General features: G+C 36.3%; 1 protein-coding gene across 1 annotated transcript; it reads right to left on the reverse strand.

The window, feature by feature from the left end:
- Positions 1–19698: 19698 nt before the first annotated feature.
- Positions 19699–20046, reverse strand: LOC123593609 (60S ribosomal protein L30-like). Its single transcript, XM_045469742.1, has one exon. It carries the CDS (start codon positions 20044–20046, stop codon positions 19699–19701), a length of 348 nt encoding a protein of 115 aa, XP_045325698.1.
- Between the last annotated feature and the right edge of the window lie 1233 nt (positions 20047–21279).

Consider the following 21279-nt stretch of genomic DNA (forward strand, 5'->3'; position numbering starts at 1 on the left):
AATAAATTTTAGAAAAAATTTATCATTAAAGAACTTAAAAAATAAATTAGAAACATCAAGGAACTAAAGTTGAATTATGATAGGAAGAAGTTTTTGTGATAACAAAAACAAAAGAAATTAGAGATAAATCAATAAAATACATATTCCAGTATTAGATAGTTTTTATCACTGGATTAGATGTTTATATGAATGAAAAGAAAATTATAATGGATTCAAAGGTTAAATAAAATAATAAATAATCTCTGAAATGATTAAATACTGGATTTTAAGATCAAAAAAGAACACCATGATCCAAAAAACGTTAATGCTGAATATTGCAAACCAAAACATTCTCTCCTTACATTATTGAACCATTAAGGAATAATTTTTTAAGAAATTAATTCCATAGGTACGCAGGAAGGAAAGTGAATTGGTTTGGGATGGGGGTTGTTAGAAGTCTGCTCTTTACCCCCTACCTCTCCATAACAGTATTTAGAGAATGGATTCTTAAGGAAAACAGATTTTCTTTTACGTAGGCTTCATGCCCAGAGCAGAGCCCAACCTGGGACTTGAACTCATTACCCTGAGATCAAGACCTGAGCTGAGATCAGCTTAACTGACTGAGCCACCCAGTCACCCCAAAAAACAGGTTTTTGAAGTATAACCCAGCTCTTTAGAGCCAGTGAAAATATCATTTGTATATCCATCTCTTTATGTATATACATACGTGCACCAAAAAAGTCCTAGAAAAGTGGTCACTTATCAGTGATTTTTTTCTTTTGGCTTCCCGGGTATGTGTTTTGGGGCAATATTTTTATTTCCTTTCTTCATTATACTTGTATATATCATTTAAATCCACTGTTAGTCCACTGCAATTATTATGAATCATTCATAAAAACATATGAGATGCCTTTCTTTCCTTAAAAACTTTTATATTTGATGGCAAGTAATTTCACTGTGCTTTTACATCCTGGACTTCCTGTCTTGCAGCATGTTTCATTAATGAAACGAGTCCATTTCAATGTGTGTAACATGTCACCTAAATTCCTTCAAGGTAGATGGCATTTATTATTCTTTTTTGTATTCCTTGCCACGCCTGGTGCGTAGATGTACATGGTGTATGTAAATGCATAACTCAAACTTTTAAGCAACAATATATACTTTCCCTTTTATTGTATGGGTTTCGACAAAAGACATGTTTTAAAATAAACCAAACAGTAATGATATACCTTGAATAAAAATCTTTATCACACAAGTCTTTAAGAGGTTATTAGTCACAAAATCTTCTCTATATTAATGGGATGCTCTTTTAAATATGAAGTTTGAGACACTATAATTCCTACCCATCCAAACACCTGACATTTGGCCACAGTTTTACATAACTGGCCTTCTGATGACAGCTTAATGGATCAGGTCTTTCTTTCATATGCTTATTATATAATGTGATGATATAACCATATTTTTGCTAATAGTCCTTCCTTTGCTTCCATGTTTCTTGGGCTTTTACATATTTAGTTTTGTGCAATTTGTGGTCTTGTGACAGTTATCTGTACATGCAAGTTCCCCTCTAATCAGCACAAAAATCATCATGTATCTTTTTCCAGCACTTGCACTGAAGAAAAAAGCCCTGGTTTGAGTACAATGGAGACAATAGCGAGGCTCAAAGGTTGAAGACAAAAGATTCTGCAGAAATTAAAGGAAAAGCTGCTAAAGGGCATGACAGCTCTTTTTGTTATTTTCTGGGCTGTAATTTATGAAATCAGTTTTCATTCTGAAAGTTCCCTAATTTTCTCCCTCTTCAGTCTAAGATATAGCACACATGAGTATTGAAGACAGACGGCCCCTCAAAATGATTCAATCAGGTGGTATTTGTAATGAAGCTGCAGGCTGTCACTTGGATTTCATAGTCTTCTATCTTTAGCTACAGAAAACTGTTTGTAACAGTTCCCTAAGCTTCGTTCACCAACACGGGTGCAGCACATTGTTTGGGGAATAAGATATTCTCTCTAATTCCTAGTTATAAATGATTTACTTAAAGCAAATCCCCATTCCTGTATGGCCCAGCTGCTGCAAAGCTCTTTGGAAAGATGTCTCTTTATTCAGGTTCAAATATCCTTGGAAGGGCTAGAGGCCATCATAATTTTGTTTTTAGTATTAAAACAGGGTCGAACCTTTTGTATTATTAAGTGTGGGAATTCACGGTGGTGGGGGAAGACGAGAATGTTGCCATCGAAAGTAATAGAAAAACCTCCTAAATGATGCACATGCACACACACACACACACACATGCACACAGATAAATAATTTAAAACATCAATAAGCTGTGGAAGCAAGGAGTGCTCGAGGTGTGAAATTTACCAAGAAGGAAGAAATTTTAAGGTGTGAACTGAGGATTTGCATCCCTCTGAGGTCAGCCTAATCGTTAGTGCGTGTTAAGAATCTGGGAGAAGGCCATGCAGAGGGCACTGACTGAAAGACAGAGAAACTAGGGGAGTGTTTCAAGACCCCACAGGGAAGAGTAACACAGTTGGAGAGTTGAGAAGAATCAAACATAGAGACAATTTGCCCTTCAAGATTTTTTGTTTAATTGTAAAGCTGGGATGGGTGAGAGTATAAAGAATGAAGCCCAAACCTTGAAAAGTATAATTGAATTCCTAGGATTTCATAGGATTCATAGTTTCATAGGATTTAGGAAGAAAAGACCCATTTAGGAAAGGGTCCGCGGGAGCAATAGAGAAGAGCTACAAGTTCTCCAGGGAATGATGTAGTCACTTTTTAATTTTTAAAAAATTTTTTAAATTAAAAAAAATTTAATGTTTATTCATTTTTGAGAGACAGAGAGAGACAGAGCGTGAGTGGGGGAGGGCAAAGAGAGAAGGAGACACAGAATCTGAAGCAGGCTCCATGCTCTGAGCTGTCAGCACAGAGCCTGACGCAGGGCTGGAACTCACAGACCGCGAGATCATGACCTGAGCCGAAGTCAGACACTTAACTGACTGAGCCACCCAGGTGCCCCAGTCATGGAATAACTTAAGATTTCTTGCCACTTTCCCACCAGGGGTAGTTGCTGATCTGGACATGAATAGAGACTTGGAGTCCAGGGTCAGATCCTTCTAGAGGGCTCCTAACTAGAGACAGCATGGCCACATAGAATGTGGTGATTTTTCCCTGCCTTTCATATTATATCAATGGAATAATAATATATTCATTCTTTTGTGTCTGGCTTCTTTCGCACACTTTTGTTTTAGAAAATCATTTATGTTATTGCCTATATTGGTAGTTTCTTCTCTTTAATATCATTGTGTAGAATCACTTTGTATGAAAATACCATAATTGCTTTATCTAGCCTTCTGTTGTTAGACACTTGAATTGTTTCTAGGTTTTGGCTATTATGAATAAAAATATCAGCATTATTATACATGTGCTTTTGTGGACATATACACATATTTATGAGTATGTACCAAGGAGAGAGGAATTGCTATATCACATAGTAGCCTATTTTCTATTTCAGTAGATGATGTCAGTGTTTTTAAAAAATGGTTGTACTGGGGCGCCTGGGTGGCGCAGTCGGTTAAGCGTCCGACTTCAGCCAGGTCACGATCTCGCGGTCCGTGAGTTCGAGCCCCGCGTCAGGCTCTGGGCTGATGGCTCAGAGCCTGGAGCCTGTTTCTGATTCTGTGTCTCCCTCTCTCTCTCTCCCTCCCCCGTTCATGCTCTGTCTCTCTCTGTCCCAAAAATAAATAAACGTTGAAAAAAAAAATGGTTGTACTGTTGGTGGGAATGCAAATTGGTGCAGCCGCTCTGGAAAGCAGTGTGGAGGTTCCTCAGAAAATTAAAAATAGACCTACCCTATGACCCAGCAATAGCACTGCTAGGAATTTATCCAAGGGATACAGGAGTACTGATGCATAGGGACACTTGTACCCCAATGTTTATAGCAGCACTCTCAACAATAGCCAAATTATGGAAAGAGCCTAAATGTCCATCAACTGATGAATGGATAAAGAAATTGTGGTTTATATACACAATGGAATACTACGTGGCAATGAGAAAAAATGAAATATGGCCTTTTGTAGCAACGTTGATGGAACTGGAGTGTGATGCTAAGTGAAATAAGCCATACAGAGAAAGACAGATACCATATGGTTTCACTCTTATGTGGATCCTAAGAAACTTAACAGAAACCCATGGGGGAAGGGAAGGAAAAAAAAAAAAAAGAGGTTAGAGTGGGAGAGAGCCAAAACATAAGAGACTGTTAAAAACTGAGAACAAACTGAGGGTTGATGGGGGGGTGGGAGGGAGGAGAGGGTGGGTGATGGGTATTGAGGAGGGCACCTTTTGGGATGAGCACTGGGTGTTGTATGGAAACCAATTTGACAATAAATTTCATATATTAAAAAAAATGGTTGTAAAAATGTTTCTTCCCACTAGGAATGCATAAGGGTTGGATTTTCTCTATATTTTCACTGATATTTAATATTATCATTTTTTTTATTTAAATATTTTGGTGAGTGCATAATCATAATCTCAGTTTGGATTTAATTCGTATTTCTCTGATGAGTAATGATAGTAATGATGTTGAGTTCTTTTTCAAATTCCTTTTCATCATTTGAATGTCTTAATTCATGAAGTAACTGATCATCATTTTTAAGTTTGGATTCTTTGTTTTTGCTTTGTTGATTTGTAGGAGAATTTTATACAGTCTTTATATAAAGCTTTTATCACATACTTGTATTTTAATATCTTTCCCAATCTTTGGCTTGCCTATTCACTTCTTAATCGTGATTTTCGGGAACAGACTTCTTAATTTTAATGAAATTCAGTATATCATTTTTATATTTGTTTTTGTTTTATTTTCTGTTCAAGAAAGATTTGCCTACACCCAGGTTGTGAAGATATTTTTCTGTTTTTCTTCCAGAAGTTTGATTGTTTTAATTTTATATTTAGGACTGAGATCCAATTCATTTTTGAGTATGGTCTAATATAAATCTTAAGGATTGTAATTTTTTCCATATGGTTAACTAGTCATTCTAACATCACTGTAGAAAAGGGCATTTCTCCCCCACTAATCAGGTAACTAATTCAGGTGACTGTGTGTTCTTGGATTATTTCTAGGTGTTCTTTTCTCTTCCACTTACCTATTTGTCTAACATCATGCAACTGACTCCTTAATGTAATTTTTTAATGTCTTATTCTACTTGCTTTATTACATATAGGTATGTATGTATGTATCTGTTATTGCAATTTTCTCTTCAATAATGTATCCATTTTGGTTTTGTTAAGTATTTCTATGTGTGTCTTTAAAGGGCGTGCAGTTGGATTGGGCTCCTTTAATTTTTCTTTCTATCCCTGATTTTAAGTTAGAGTCATCAATCTTTATGTAACTTGTTATTTTTTTAATTTATAAATTTTAATGTTTATTTTTGAGAAAGAGAGAGAAAGAGAGAGAGAGAGAGACAGCGCATGAGCGGGGGAGGGGCAGAGAGAAAAGGAGACACAGAGTCCCAAGCAGGCTGCAGGCTCTGAGCTGTCAGCAGAGTCCGATGCAGAGCTCCAACTGTGAGAGTATGACCTGAGCCGAAGTCAGATGCTTAACTGACTGAGCCATCCAAGCGCCCCTATAATTTGTTATTTGTAGGTTTGTGTGTTAAATCTACCATCTTGCTATTTGTTTTACACTGGTCCATCTGTTCTTTTTTTTTCCCTGCCTTTTTTGGCTTTAGTATTTTTATCTCATTTTATTTCCATCATAAGTTTCTTCACTGTATCTCTTATTTTACGCTTTTTGTGGGTTGCTGTAAGGTTTATAATATATATTGTTAATGTATCACATCCCACGTTCCAATAACGTTTTACTTCCTCATTAAGAACCTTAGTATATAATACTTTTTTTCCTCCCTTCTATTCTCTCTGGCGAAGATCTTGGTATTTGAAACCAAGATCTGAATACTAGGTGTGCTCATTGCTGTTGGGATGTCATTGCTTCTGGGAACTTTGAGCTAAAAGAGCAAGCAAATGTATGTATATAAACTTCTTTATCTCTATAAACTAAATACGAGCGCATTCTGATAGCTGCAACTCTAATCCATTACCAGATGAAACATTTGAGCCCACTCTCCTCACTGACTTTGGACTTCCCTCCAATAAGGAGAAAGCTGGCACCCACCACTCACTGTCCATTTATTTAATTGTTCAATTTTAGTATTTATGTACAGCGATCAGAATCACTCACCTGTACCCTGTGGGACACAACTTAATGAACAAGAGTATAGGATTTATGTACAATTTCCTTTCTCCTTATTTTTACAAATTCCATTCATTTCCAAAGTTACTTAAGTATATTATTCCCCCACCCTGTTAGGTGAGTTTGCTTCATACCTTTATACTGCAGATAGATAGTTTTATCACATTCTGTGTTTCCTCTCAGGAGACCCTAATCTTTTAAATGATTTTTCTCTAATTTGCATACATTAAGTTCACTCTTTATGCTTTAAAATTCTATGGGTTTTTACAAGCGTACAATGTCATCGTGGTCGGTCATTACAGGTGTTAAACAAATGCCTAGTATCATCCAGAATAATTTCACAGCCTTAAAATCCTTTGTGATTCACCTATCCCTCCCTCTTCCTCCCAACTCCGACATTCACTGATCTTTTTGCTTCTATATAGTTCTGCCATTCCCACAATGTTATAATTGTAATCATACATTATGCAGCTTTTTCAGACTGACTTCTTTCACTTAGCATAATCCATTTAAAATTCATTCATGCCTTTTTCATGTTTGATAGCTCATTTTTTAATTGCTGAATAATATTCTATTGTATGCATATAGCACAGTGTGTTTACTATTCACCTATTGAAGGATATCTTGATTGCCTTCAGTTTTTTGTACGTGATTTTGAATAATGCTGCTATAAACATTTACATGTTGGTTTTTATGTAGACATAAGTTTTCCCATCAGTTGGGTAAATACCTAAGAGCACGATTGCTAGATCAGATAGTAAGACGGTGTTGGGCTTTGTAAGAAACTGCTAAACTGTCTTTCAAAGTGGCTGTACTATTCGTCATTCCCACGAGTAATGATTAAGAGTTCCTGTGGTTCGGCATCCTTCTCAGGAAGTGGTCATGTCAGCTTTTTGGATTTTAATTTTTTGATTAGGTGTGTAGTGGTACCTCATTGTTGTTTTAATTTGCAATTTCCTAGAGAAATAGTGCTGAGCATCTTTTCCCACGCGTATATTTCATTCTTTATATCTTCTTTGATGAGGTGTCACTTAAGATCGTTTTTCAAATTTTTTTTTTTTAATTTTTTTTTCAACGTTTATTTATTTTTGGGACAGAGAGAGACAGAGCATGAACGGGGGAGGGGCAGAGAGAGAGGGAGACACAGAATCGGAAACAGGCTCCAGGCTCCGAGCCATCATCCCAGAGCCCGACGCGGGGCTCGAACTCACGGACCGCGAGATCGTGACCTGGCTGAAGTCGGACGCTTAACCGACTGCGCCACCCAGGCGCCCCCGTTTTTCAAATTTTTAAATCAGGTTGTTTGTTTCTGATTGAGTTTCAGGTGTTCTTTGTATATTTTGGATAAAAATCCTTTATCAGATATGTACTGCCAGATATTTTCTTCCAGTCTGTAGCTCTTCTTCATGTTCTCTTTAATATTCTCTTTATTTTCTTTATATTCTCTTCCGTCTTTTGCAGAACAGACGTTTTTAATTCTAATAGAGTCCAGTTTATTAATTTTTCTTTCATGTGTCGTGTTTTGGTTTTATATTTAAAGACTCATCCCCAAATAAATGCTGCCTGGGTTTTCTCATACGTATTCTACAAGTGTTGCAGTTTTGCATTTTACGTTTGCATTTATGATTTGTTTCGAGATAAACTTGTGAAATGTGAGGTTTGTATTTAGGTTGATTTTTTACCCTCATATGAACATACAATTGTTCTAGCACCATTTGTTGAAAACACTGTTGTTTCTCTGTTGCGTTGCCTCTGTCTTTTCTGAAAGATCAGTTGAATTTATTCATTTGAGTCTATTTCTGGGCTTTCTATTCTGTTCCACTAGTCTAAGTGTCTGTTCTTCACCAATGCCACATTGTTTTGATTACTATAGCCTTAGAGGAGGTCTCAAAATCTGGTACCTTTTCATAAAAACTTTAGATCTGGTTTGTCAGTATGAGTGAAATAGGCTACTGGCTTTTTGATTGAGACAGCATGAAGATCAAGTTGCAAGTAACATATTTTAACAGAATGGAGTTTTTCCATCCACGAACATGGATAATCTCTTTAGATTTTCTTCGATTTCTTTCAAGATTTCAGAATCTTGAAGTTTTCCACATCTGGATACTGCACCTGTTTTGTTAAATTTCTACTTAAATATTTCATTTTTGTGTTATTGTAAATTTTTAAAATTTGATATTCCAGTTGTTCATTACTGGTATATAGGAAAACAGTTAACTTTTTTATATGAGTCTTGTGTCTTTCAACTTCGTTATACTCACTCTTAGTTCTAGGAGTTTGGGATTTATTTGTTTGTTTGTTTATTTATTTATTTATTTATTTATTTTCTACATAGACAATCATGCCATCTGCAAATAAAAAGTTGTATGGCTTCCTCCCAGTTGGCTTTTTTTGGTTGGCATAATGTGCTCGCCAGGACTTCAAGTACCATGTTGTGAGCAACATTGGTAAATATTTCTTTGTCATCTAGCATTGGTGATTTCTATGGTAACTCTGATGTTAGTCTGTCTTGTTCCTTTTGCTGATTATTATCTTTCAACAGTAGCTTAAATAAAACATCTTGGTGTTTTGTGGCCAATCTTACATTTTCCTAGAATACTATACTCTCTCAATTTACAGATTTAGTTCTTTTCTCACTTTAGGTGTTAAGCTTTTCATAAATATTTTAATGTATCTTCCATTTCATTTGATCTGTTTTCTACTTCAGACACACCTCTTTTCCTTGAGCCTAGCTGCTTTCCTTATTATTGGGTTCTCTCTGACTTAATATCTTTGCCTACATTGGACAGAGTCATTTCAGTCTTTTCCTCTATGAAAAGATTCAATTTTAATAATGACTGTGATGTTCATTGGTGATTCTAATTTACTTGTCACTTTAAGATTATTATTATTTTGTGTCCTTCTCTGTTTTTGTTAGTCTACAGTCTCAACTATGCCTTTGAATTAATTTCATGTTTGAAATTTAATATTATTGAATTATTCAGAACAAGTTGTTCTATATTTTAAAATGACTAGGGAAAAATCATTTCAATTCATGAATATTTCCTCCAGAGCTGGGCACTTTGTCTACCTTTCCCATGCCAGGTTCTATTGTTTTTTCCTATTTCATACCTATGGAGAATAATTGTCTACCATTCTTTTTTTATATCACTCACGTTTGAACAGCAGCTCTCATATCCTCTTTTCTCTAAAACAGTCTTGGTGATTTTAACTTCTTTTCCCATTGGATATGAAACAATTTCCCCAAAATGAGCACTATTTTGTGAGTGGTTATTTTGTGTGATATAACCTCTTATGTAGCCTAATGGACGTGGACTGTGGAGAAATGTTACAGAAAAAGAGGAGCTGAAATGCTAGTACTTATTTTTAGAAATTCTGTACTCTGTTCTTTTTTCTAAGGTTTTGTTTAATGTCCTGTACCACAGTTTAGTTCATCTTGTCTGTGAGGAATATCCCATTATTGTGAGGGGACATTTCAAGATCTAGATCATTCCACAATTCTATGTTTAGATGTAAGGCTTTAGTTTTTCCAGGGAGACACTGTCCTACAGTTTACTTCTTCCCTTTTATCTCCCTCTCCCTCTATTCCTTTATACCATTCCATTAAACATAAAAAGACTGTGGCGTGGTAAAAATGATACTTGATTGTGAAACCAGAGTTCTGATTTGAAGATCTGGTTTTGACCTTAGCTATGTGACCTGTACCAAATTCCATTCTTATCTGAAAAATGTTTGCACAGGAAGGTGATGAGAGTAAAGTGATTTCAACAATATGACTTCCACAGTTTATTTTAGTTATAGTGTTCCATAACTGTGAATTTCTGAACTTCCTGAGTCAATAGCTAAACATAAATTGTTGAATCTGTGAAACTTTATGTGGGCAGAAAATTACAAATAATTAAGTCTAACATTTATACATAACATATATATGAATAGCAAAATCCTCAATAGTTAAGAGAAATATGAATGGATAGGTTGACATACCCTAAAGCAGTCTTAAATAATGAGGTTTCTGGGGTGCTGGGTGGCTCACTTGATTAAGTGTCGGACTTTGGCTCAGGTCACGATCTCATGGTTCATGAGTTCTATCCCCGCATAGGGCTCTCTGCTGTCAGAGCAGAGTCCGCTTCGAATCCTCCGTCTCCCTCTCTTTCCGGCCCTCTCCCACTTGCTCTCTCTCTCTCTCAAAAATAAAATAAACACTTAAAAAAGATAATGAAGTTTTAAAATTTATATTAATATAGTGATACAATTAAGTGGCAAATTGAGAAATTATCTGATTATTCAGTCTCCCTCGTACTTTCACCTGAAGTTTAGGCAACTAAGCATTGGAGAAAATTACTATCTAAGCAAACCAATTGAGATTGCATTTTTAGGCAAATTTGATACCTACATATAAGCAAATAAGCAATTTTTCATAGGTAAGAGAATCAGCCAAAATATATCTGATCCAGATCATTTTGCCCTGACTGACAGCTATATGTCTGTCTTATAACTTTGCTTTATATTTAAAAACAGATTTCTCTTTTGACTAGGTTGCTTTTCTAGAGTGATGGGCACTATGTTGTGAATTAATCCTCTATGCCGTTTCTTTTTAGTTAACCTGAAAAAGCTCCAGGTTACTTCACTTTTAGGCATAGCAGAAAGAAGGAGCAAGGGGGTTGCTTTTGTCATGTGGTAGTGGCATCATATGATATTCCCAGTCTGATCATGCATGAATGACTTAAATGGAAGATTTATTATGAGGAATATTTTCCTTACTTAAAACACTCTATTCTTACAGTGAAAGAGTAAGATATGGTTCTATTTGTAAACAACTGAAGCATAATATCTGCAATACATCATGTAAAGGTATAATCACTGTCAAAGTGCCAAGGTACCATCACAGAAAGTGACTGCTGTAATTGACAAGAGATGGTGATCAGGCTCCAGAACCATTTGCTGATTGCATATTCATGATTCCACTTTGTAATATGCTGCAGTTACTCTGTGAGTTATTCTAAATGGATGTTTTAACATCACTAGACTGACACTCTGCATTCTGAAATTTGCAAGTCTAATCTTTAACACATCTCTTTCTGCTTTGTCTTGGAATGTCTAACTCGTGAAATGAGAACTTAGCTATTGGCCTGAATAAGAGGTTGCATGTTTATGCCATTGAAACAGTGCAGTCAAATGAATTCAGCCCTTTTTGAATTCACTCCTGAAACTCTGCCTTTTTACAACTTCAAAGTAAACATTGGCAGTCAGTTAAAACTAACTTCTATATGCGGTGATTCTCATCAGCACTTTTACATGGCCAATCATTTAGTCTCTCACTGAGAGATATTTATCTAGCTATGGACAATAACTATTTTAAATATTATCACACTGGAGTCATCTCTAGTGTTTTATCCTACGTGTCGTATTGTGTTTTCCCCCACCTTGACAAACTGATTTTGAAATGTATGGGGAATATATACAAATTATCCTCAAATAATGTAGAATGTGGATTTACAAAATGTAAATATATCAGCATTTATGAGAATTAAATGCAGGCAGTACAAAGAGTAAAACCAGTGTGTCCCAATAATGAACTTTTGATTTAATTTCTGTTCCTTATTATGGTAGGAAAAAGTAACTGGGTTTATGAAGAAATCTATAAATTATACCACAAACCTTTTCACTAGGCTGAAGAAGAGGCTAAGAGGAGATGTGGGAAGCCAAGATAGCACTCAGAGGAAAGGAGATTAAGTCTCTTTTTTTTAAAAAGGAGGGCATGTTTGAAAATGTATTCAAGTTCTTAATTTAATATAAGAAAGTCCAGATTGATAAATAGATTTTGTGAGGTATAGGAATTAGAACAGATCTGTGTTTCTATTGGTTTCAAAATTTGATGTAGTATTTCTCAAGTGTTTTCATTTCCCTAAGTAAGATTATACACATAAATATAGTTTTTAAAATGGGCATTTTATGAAAGTATGGTACATATATATAAAAGTACATAAATATAGAAGTATAGAAATCAAGAATGCAAGGCTCAGTGAGCCTTTTATGAAGTGCACATGGCTGTAACACTTTGGATTTTAAAACCATTCTATAAAAAAATTATCTACCTCTCAAGAAGATAAAGATGCAGGAATATTCTAAGTATACTTTTTCCAAACTGCGTCCTTTAGCATGAGAGTCAAAGAGTGAATAAGATTGAGATTATCTCTGGGGTCATTTTAGAGTAGAAGTAATGATACTTCTGGATTTAATTGAAACTGGATTTAAATGAAACCAGTAGGCTCTTCTGTCTGGAAGTTTGGCAAAACCTTGATGGTAAAGTCAATCGTGAGTAAGTCATGCTAATCATAATGAAACTTATGATATAGTCCTCAACCCAAATCATAGTTTAATTTCTACAGTTATGTTAATCTCCACAGTTAGGTGGACATAACACATCTTAATGTTCATGTTTTTTCTTCATAGCTTTATGCAGATGCTTCTTTCTAATCTTATATGCCAAATACACCTGAAGACTGCCATAATTATTTCAAAAGCCATGAACTCCATTCTGTATTAGAAAGACTATTTCCAAAAAGTTATTTAAAATCGGAAGAGAACACTTGGAAAAATTCATCTAAAAGAACAAACTAATACCATTAGAAGATTTCCCTTTCATTTCATTTCCCATCTAGGACCTACTCATTTATTACTCATTTATTTTTCCAAAAAAAAAAATTTACTCCATACCCTTTATATGCCTTCCTTTGTTTCAAGTGTTGAAAATTAAAAAAAATGATTTCAGAGTATTTGCCCTCAAAGAGCTTACAGTCTCTGTAAAGGTGTTTAAGGTTGTAGATCAAAGAGGTCTCCATTCATCCACTTATGCAACAAATAATTATTGAATTCCTTCAGTGTGCCAAAAAAAAAAATGATAGGCATTTTGGATAAAGCATTTAATAAAATAGACAAAACTCTTGCCTAAACTTTTAGAGTTTATATTCTGTAAAGGCAGAAGGTGATAAGCAAAGTATATTAATAATCATGAAATGTGGCAGATTGACCAGATTTTTTGACTTTAATTATCTTACTCTATCTAAGCCTCCTTGCAGTGTGGCTTTGCACACACCTTGAATACAGGCTAGTTTTTAAACTTGCTTTGGAAAACAGAATGTGTTGGAAGTGACAGTGTGATGGTTCCACACCTTGGCCAAAGATGTCTTGTACATTTCTACTCTGTCTCTGAATATTTCTTCTCCCATGAGAATAAGCTGAGACACCATCCTAGACTAAGATGCGCCTATCCAAACCAAAGGTAGACCTCGGGTGATAAGTTAGCTTAGCCAAGAACACTGAGTCGAGTAGTAATCAGCAGAGCTATCTGGGCCACCCACAGACTCATGTATGCCACTGAGTCTTGGTGGTCATTTGTTATGCAGCATTATTGTGGCAACAGACCATGGACATGTGTGGCACATAGGCAATGAAGGTGACAAAAGGGAAAAAGTAAACAAGAGACAAGGTTGCAAAGATTGGGGGTAGGAGAGATGGCCAGAAGTGCTTCAGGGAAAATCTGAAGTAAAAATCTGAAGCCAAGCGGGTGTCTGGTGGAATGCCATTCTGGGCATAGGGAACACCGAGGGCAAAGGCCCTGAGTAAATAGAATGGCTGAAATACTTGAAGCACTGAAAGGCTATCAGTGATGTTAGATTAGAATGTGCTAGAAAAGTAAAAAGATATGAGATCAAAGTCTTGTAAGACTAGGGGAGAGGACCAGATCATATAGGATTTGGTAGGTCATTGTAAGGTGTTTGGATTTTCTCTGAGAGGGGAATTTATTGGGGTGTATTGATTAATGAGTTCTGATATAAATGTTACCAATATCGCTCTGCACTTATTTTATTTTTTATTGTGTATTTATTTTTGAGAGAGAGAGAGAACGAGCTGGAGAGGGGCAGAGAGAGAGAGAGAGAGGGAGACACAGAATCTGAAGCAGGCTCCAGGCTCTTTGCTGTCAGCACAGAGCCCGACGCAGGGATTGAACTCAGGAGCCCTGAGATCGTGATCTGAGCTGAAGTCGGATGCCCGACCGACTGAACCACCCAGGCACCCCTGCACTTATTTTTAAAATAGATTAAAGAGGATCAAGAATGGTAGGAAGACAACTTAGCAGACAATACAATAATCTAAAAAGATAGTAGTGCTAATCTCCATTCATGATAAAAACTCTAAGTAAACGAGGAGTTGAGGAGAATATTCTCAACCTGATAAAAACTATCTGTAAAAATCCTATAGTTAACATCATACAATAGTGAGAAGCTTGAAAGTTTCACACTAAGATTAGGTAGAAGGCAAGGATTTCCTCTGTCATCACTCTTTTTTAACATCATAATAAAAATGATTGCCAATACAATATTCAAGACAGCAAATAAAAAGTATACAAACTGGGAAGGAAGATATAAAACTGTCTGTTCACAGATGACATAATCATCTATGTAGAAAATTCAAAAGAATTAAAAAAAATAGCTCCTAAAATAATAAGCAATTAGCACATTTGCGGGATACAAGATATGCAAAAGGCAATTGCTTTCTTATATCCCGACAATGGAAAAGTAGAATTTGAAATTGAAAACACAATATCATTTACATTAACATACAAAAAATGAAATACTTGGGTATAAATCTAACAAAATATGTGCAAGACATATATGAACAAAACTATAAAACTCTGATGAATGAAATGAAGGAATTTAATCAATGGAGAAATATTTCATGTTCATAGGAAGACTCAATATTGTCAACATGTCAGTTCTTTCCAACTTGATCCATGATTCAGTGCAATCCCAACAAATATCCCAGCAAGTTGTTTTGTAGATATCAAGGAACTGATTCTAAAATTTATATGGAGAGATAAAAGACCCAGAATGGCCAATACAATATTGAAGAAGAACAATGTTGGAAGTAAAGAAAATAAAAGAGAAAAGATAAATGAAAACAACAAAAAAAAGATAAATCCGTGACCTAATCCTCACACTTTATACAAAAGATAACTCAGAATGAATCACAGATTTAAACGTAAAATGTAAAACTGTAAAACTTTTAGAAAAAAATCAGAGAAAACTTTCAGGTTCTGGGGCTAGGCAAAGAGCTCTTAAACTTGATATCAAAAGCATTACCCATAAAAAGAAGAACTAATAAATTGGATCTCATCAAAACTTAAAACATTTGCTCTGCCAAAAACCTTGTTAAAAGTACGAAGAGAATAAGCTACGGACTGAGAAAATATTTGTAAGCCACGTATCCAAAAAAAGACTGGGACCTAGAGTATACACAGAAAAAAAAAAAATCTCAACAATAAGATTAACAGTCCAAATAGAAAATGAGCAAAAGTCATACACAGACATTTTATTGAAGAGGATATACAGATGACAAATAAGCACATAAAAAGATGTTCAGCATTACCATCAGCCAAATGCAAATTAAGGCCACAGTAGAATAGCTCTGCATGCCTCTCCAAATGGCTAAATTTTTAAAAAATGTTGGGGAAGATACGGAGAAATTGGATCACTCATACGCTGTTCATGGGAGGACAAAATGCTAAGGCCACTCTGGAAAACAATTTGATATTTCATATAAAACATTCAACTACCATATATGACTCAGCAATTGCATTCTTTAGGATTTATCTCAGAGATATGAAAACTATATTTTACACAAAAGCATTCTTAGCAGTCTTATCCATAATAAACACAAACTGGAATCAATTCCCATGTTCTTCTGTAAGTGGTGAAACTGTGGTGCATCCGTACCACAATTGGAATATTAATTAGCAATTAAGAGGAACAAATTATTGGCATAAGCAACAACTTGAGTGAATCTTTTTTTTTTTTAATGGTTCTTTATTTTTGAGAGAGACAGACAGAGTGCAAGTGAAGCAGGGGCAGAGAGAGAGGGAGACACAGAATCCGAAGCAGGCTCCAGGTTCTGAGCTGTCAGCACAGAGCCCAACATGGGGCCTGAACCCACGAACCAGCTTTGGATCATGACCTGACCCGCTTAACCGATTGAGCCACCCAGGTGCTCCAACAACTTGAGTAAATCTTAAGGGAATTATAAGAGAGAAAAAAACAATATCAATAGGTTATATACTCCATGGATTTATTTATATAATATTCTTGATATGACAAAATTATTTAGATGGAAAACAGATTAGTGGTTACTAAGGATCAGATAGACATTGAGATTGGGGAAGGAAAGTGTTTTTTTTTTTAATTTTTTTTTTTTTAATGTTAACGTTTATTTATTTTTGAGACACAGAGAGACAGAGCATGAACGGGGGAGGGGCAGAGAGAGAGGGAGACACAGAACGGGAAGCAGGCTCCAGGCTCTGGGCCATCAGCCCAGAGCCCGATGTGGGGCTTGAACTCGCGGACTGCGAGATCGACCTGAGCTGAAGTCGGACGCCTAACCGACCGAGCCACCCAGGCGCCCCAAGGAAGGTGGTTTTTATCGTAGAGGGCAGCAAAAAAGATCCTTGTCATGATAGAGCTGTGTTTTGTTTTGAATATGGTGGTAGAAATACATACCTGAAACTGATAAAATCATATAAAACTACATAAACACGCACACACGTACATTTAAAGCTGGTGAAATGTGAATAAGATTTATGGATTATATCATTGTCAATTTCCTGGTTGTATATTGTATCGTAGTTACCACTGGGAGAAATTTACTAAAAGGTACTTGGGATATCTCTGTATTATTTCTTATAATTTTATGTGACTCTATATGTCAAAATAAATAGTTTAATTAAATAATAGTTAAATGTATAATTATCATATGACTGATCAATTCCACTTTTACCCATGAAAAGGATAATATATGTCCATGGAAAGATCTGTATACAAATGTTCGTAATAGTATTATTGATGATCGTGAAAATCTGGAATTATTGAAATACCCATCAACAGATGAATGAATAAATAAATTGTGGTAAATCCATACAATGGAATTCCATTTGGCAATAAAAAGAACAAATTACTGGTACACAAATAACATGGATGACTTTCAAAAACATGCTGAGGAAAAGAAGCCAGATACAAGAGAGCGATTACTGTATGAATCCGTTAGTATTCATTTCTAGAATAGGGAACGCTAATCTATGATATCAGGAAGATCAGTGGGCCTGGTCCCGAAGTGGGAGTTTGAGCACCCCTGGTCAGAAGAGGACTTTTTGAGAAGTGATGAAATCTTGTACATTTTGATTATACTGATGATTATAAAGATGTATACATTACTCAAATTGTATGAAATTATATGATTAAAATCATACATTTTATTTTTTGTGAAAGCTACCTCAGAAAGGGGTTTTAAAAGAAAACTTACATCCTTGTGAGATAAATCATATGAAGTTGTGTACTTATTTCATGTAAAGAAAGTCTCCCAAATCAGGTGACATTTGTCCAGAGACATGACATCAATGAGAGTGAGAAAATATCTTAGTGAGAAAAGTGTGCAGTAAGAACAGAAAATACACATCCCTCGCCGGAGATCCAGCTTAGTGTATTCACATGTCCCTGAGGCCAGCGCGGCTGGGGTGAGTGGTAAGAAACAAGGTCACATATGTAAGGGCAAGACAGATGGAGGCAGGGGTGGGCACATAACATTCAAAGTCATGTAGGCTGTGATTGTGAGTGAACTGGTCAGCCTTCAGACGGCAGAAGAATAACATGCCCTAACTATATTTTAATGGGGTTACTTTGCCTATTTGTAAAGAATAGTGTCTGATCAGACCAGATAGGAAATTATATTTCCTGTCTTTTAAGATCTTTAATTCAGGTTTCATTTCTGTGAAATGAATATTTGTTTAAGTCCCAGGAATCAACTGGACACCCAAGATGTTCTCCTGTGAGTTCATTTCAGAGCCTGTCTACTAAAATAAAATAGGCTCTCTCAACTTTCCTGTTCCCTTGACATTTAAGAGATAAAAGGTTATTTTTATAGATATTCCAAAACCAATAAAATAAATAATTACAAAAATCTTGGTATATAAAATATCTAAGTAACTGCATCATGGTTGTAAAAATGCCCAAAGTGACTTCAAAATGATTACATATGCCACACATTGGAGGGAATTTGTTGGTGCTTTTAAAAATGATTTTTTTTTTGTTTTGTGTGTGAATCAAAATAGCAGAGACCCAAGGACAGCCACATGGTGCCATCAGAGAACATAAGTCACAAAACACGTGATTGACAAAACAGTATCAAGTCAATACAAACCAGTTAATTTTGCTAATGACTGCCATGCATGGTAAAAATAGACAGTGAGCTCTCTTCTGGCATAATTAACAAGCACATGTCTACCATGGAGCGTAGAAATTATAGTAAATAGTAAATGGGAAAAGAACAAGAAGAGTGGGAATGAGGAGGCAGAAGAACAGGAGCAATTGCTCAGACGCAGAGCCCAGCATTTAGCCCATCAGTAACATGGAGCCTGGCAGTGTGATGGAAGAAACTCTGCAAAAGTAAATACCTAACGCACATGGCCCAGAAGGGCCCAGAATCAGGTCACAGTGATCCCAAACACCTTTCTAAGAAAAAGAGTCCACTTATTGACAACTGTTCCAGAAAAGTGTTAACCAGATGGCTATTAGAGAGTCAGTTTATATGTGTTCAGTCTGGCCTTAACACACATCATTTTACTTCTTGGTCTTTTATGAAAAACTTGGATTCCTTCTTTGAAAAAGTATTGAAACAAATAACTTTGGTGTTGTTTTCAAGAGAAAAAAATGAGTGCTTGTCTGAATTGGGTGTGTTCTCTCTCTCTCTCTCTCTCTCTTTCCTTATTGACATTGATATAATGATGTGTTTGTCCATTCTGGAAAAATGTCCTTTTTCAACCAGCTTATGTCTCATCATCAGTAGCAGAAAACAGCATAGCTATTTCATCCATTATTAAGGTAGTAATGTTCAGCTGAAACACAAACATTTATCAACGTCCTCTGTGATTGCCTCAAAAATTGTCATGCAAGTGCACATTCATTTAACAAGCATTTCCTCACAGCCTACTGTGGGCAGGGGATACAGGGACAGATAAAACCAAGTCCCTGTCATTAGCTTAATAATCCATTGTGGAGGATAGCTTATAAATACATAATTAAAATACTCAAAGCAGTTTAAAATTTACTGAACTCCAAGACACTTTTGTGGAACCTTCAGACAAGGTGGTTTATCTTGTTATACACCACTAGGGTACCTGGCACTCATCCTTATGTAATTGAAATTCATTCAGTCATTCATTCATTGGTTCGTGCAATGTTATTTTGAGTGCCACTTAGCATGTGCATGACGTTGTTCAAGGTTGTGGGTGGTGTCCAGAATCATAAACAAATTCACCACCTTCATTGAGCTTATGTTGTTGAAGAGAGAGAAAAACAATAAACAAATAATATAATTTTGTTTAGTTTTCTAACAAGCTCTGGTCTTATTAAAGAAAAATTCTGCGTGATTTACTTTTCACCAGTCTGTTCTGGCGTGCTTCGACTGATACCAGACTCATCTGGATCAATAATCGTCAGTGTGCACACTCTGTAGTCTTTCTCACATGCTGGGCCCAATTCAGTAGCATTTCTACTGTCGCAATGAACACCAGTTTTGGCCGACATGGCGTAGTTTTCTATTTCAGCTTTCCTCAAGGCTGGGCAGTTGTTGGCAAGGATGACCAGTTTCGCTCTGCCATGTCTAATCATTTTCATAGTCTGCTTGTACCCCAGCATGCACTTTCTGCGTTTCATAACGAGTTGGAACCTAGAGTTGATGGACTCTGGTGACTTTTTCGTCTTCTTTGCAGCCACCATCTTCCTGCTTTTGATGCGGGAGGGACCCAACCAAAAGCAGCTGCCACGATGGCCGGGAGAGAGAAAGCCAACAGATCATATAATCTTAAGTAATGCTAGTCATTAAGAAGAAAAGCAGGGGGCACAGTGCCTGGGTGGCTCAATCACTTATGTGTCCAGCTCTTGATTTCTTTGGCTCAGGTCATGATCTTGGGGTTCGAGAAATCGAGCCCCATGTCGGGCTGGGTTCTGACAGTGTGGAGCCTGCTTTGGATTCTCTTTCTCTTTCTCTCTTTCTGCCCCTCCCCTGCTCATGCCTGCTTTGGATTCACCCTTTCCCTCTCTTCTGCCCCTCCCCTGCTAGTGCTTGCACCTTCTCTCTCTTTCTCAAATAAATAAAATTTCCAAGAAGAAGAAGAAGAAGAAGAAGAAGAAGAAGAAGAAGAAGAAGAAGAAGAAAAACAACAGAGGGGCAAATTGTTAGAGTAATAGAATAAATATTGTTGTACATAGATATATTACAAAAGGCCTGTTTAAGGAGGTGATGTTTTCCAGAGACCTAAGTAAAGTTTTGTCAGTTTTCTATTACTGCTATAACAAATTACCACAAATTTAGTGGCCTAGAACAACACAGAATCTCACAGTCCTGTAGGTCAGAAGTCTGACATGGGTGTCATTGGGATAAAATTAGTGTCAGGTGACTTTCATACCTCTGAAGACCCCACAGAGGAATTTGTTTCCCCATTGTTTTCATATTCTAGAGGCTGTCCACATGTTTAGCACAGGGCTTCTTTCTTCTGTCTTCAAAGTGAATGGATCAAATCTTATCACATCACCTTTTTCTTACCTTCCTCCATCATCCTAGCTTTCTCTGACAAACTCTCCATCTCAAGTCCTTTAATACTACTCAGATTTTCAAAGCCCCTTTGCCCTGGATCATAACATATTCCCAGGGTCCAGGGATCAGGACACGGACATCTTTTAAGATGGGGTCCATTATTATGCTTACCACAGAAGCGAGTGTTGTATGTAAATATCTAGAGAACGAGCGTGCAAGGAAGAAGCAAGAGGCAAATGCAAAGACACTGAGTGGGAAATGAGACTGATGTGTTTGTGTCTGCGAGACCAGTATGTCTGGAGTGGGTGGAATGACAGAGCAATAAGTGACGATGTCAGTGGATTAAGCAGGGACCAGGTAAAGTGTGGCCTCGAAGCCATGGTAATATTACTTTTATTTCGATTATTATAACAAAA

Source organism: Leopardus geoffroyi, chromosome D4 (genome assembly GCF_018350155.1).
Source record: "Leopardus geoffroyi isolate Oge1 chromosome D4, O.geoffroyi_Oge1_pat1.0, whole genome shotgun sequence".
Lineage (NCBI taxonomy): Eukaryota > Metazoa > Chordata > Mammalia > Carnivora > Felidae > Leopardus > Leopardus geoffroyi.

Bases quoted from the DNA above. Each gene is read 5' to 3' on its own strand.
- LOC123593609 (XM_045469742.1), bottom strand. From the start codon at position 20,046: ATGGTGGCTGCAAAGAAGACGAAAAAGTCACCAGAGTCCATCAACTCT.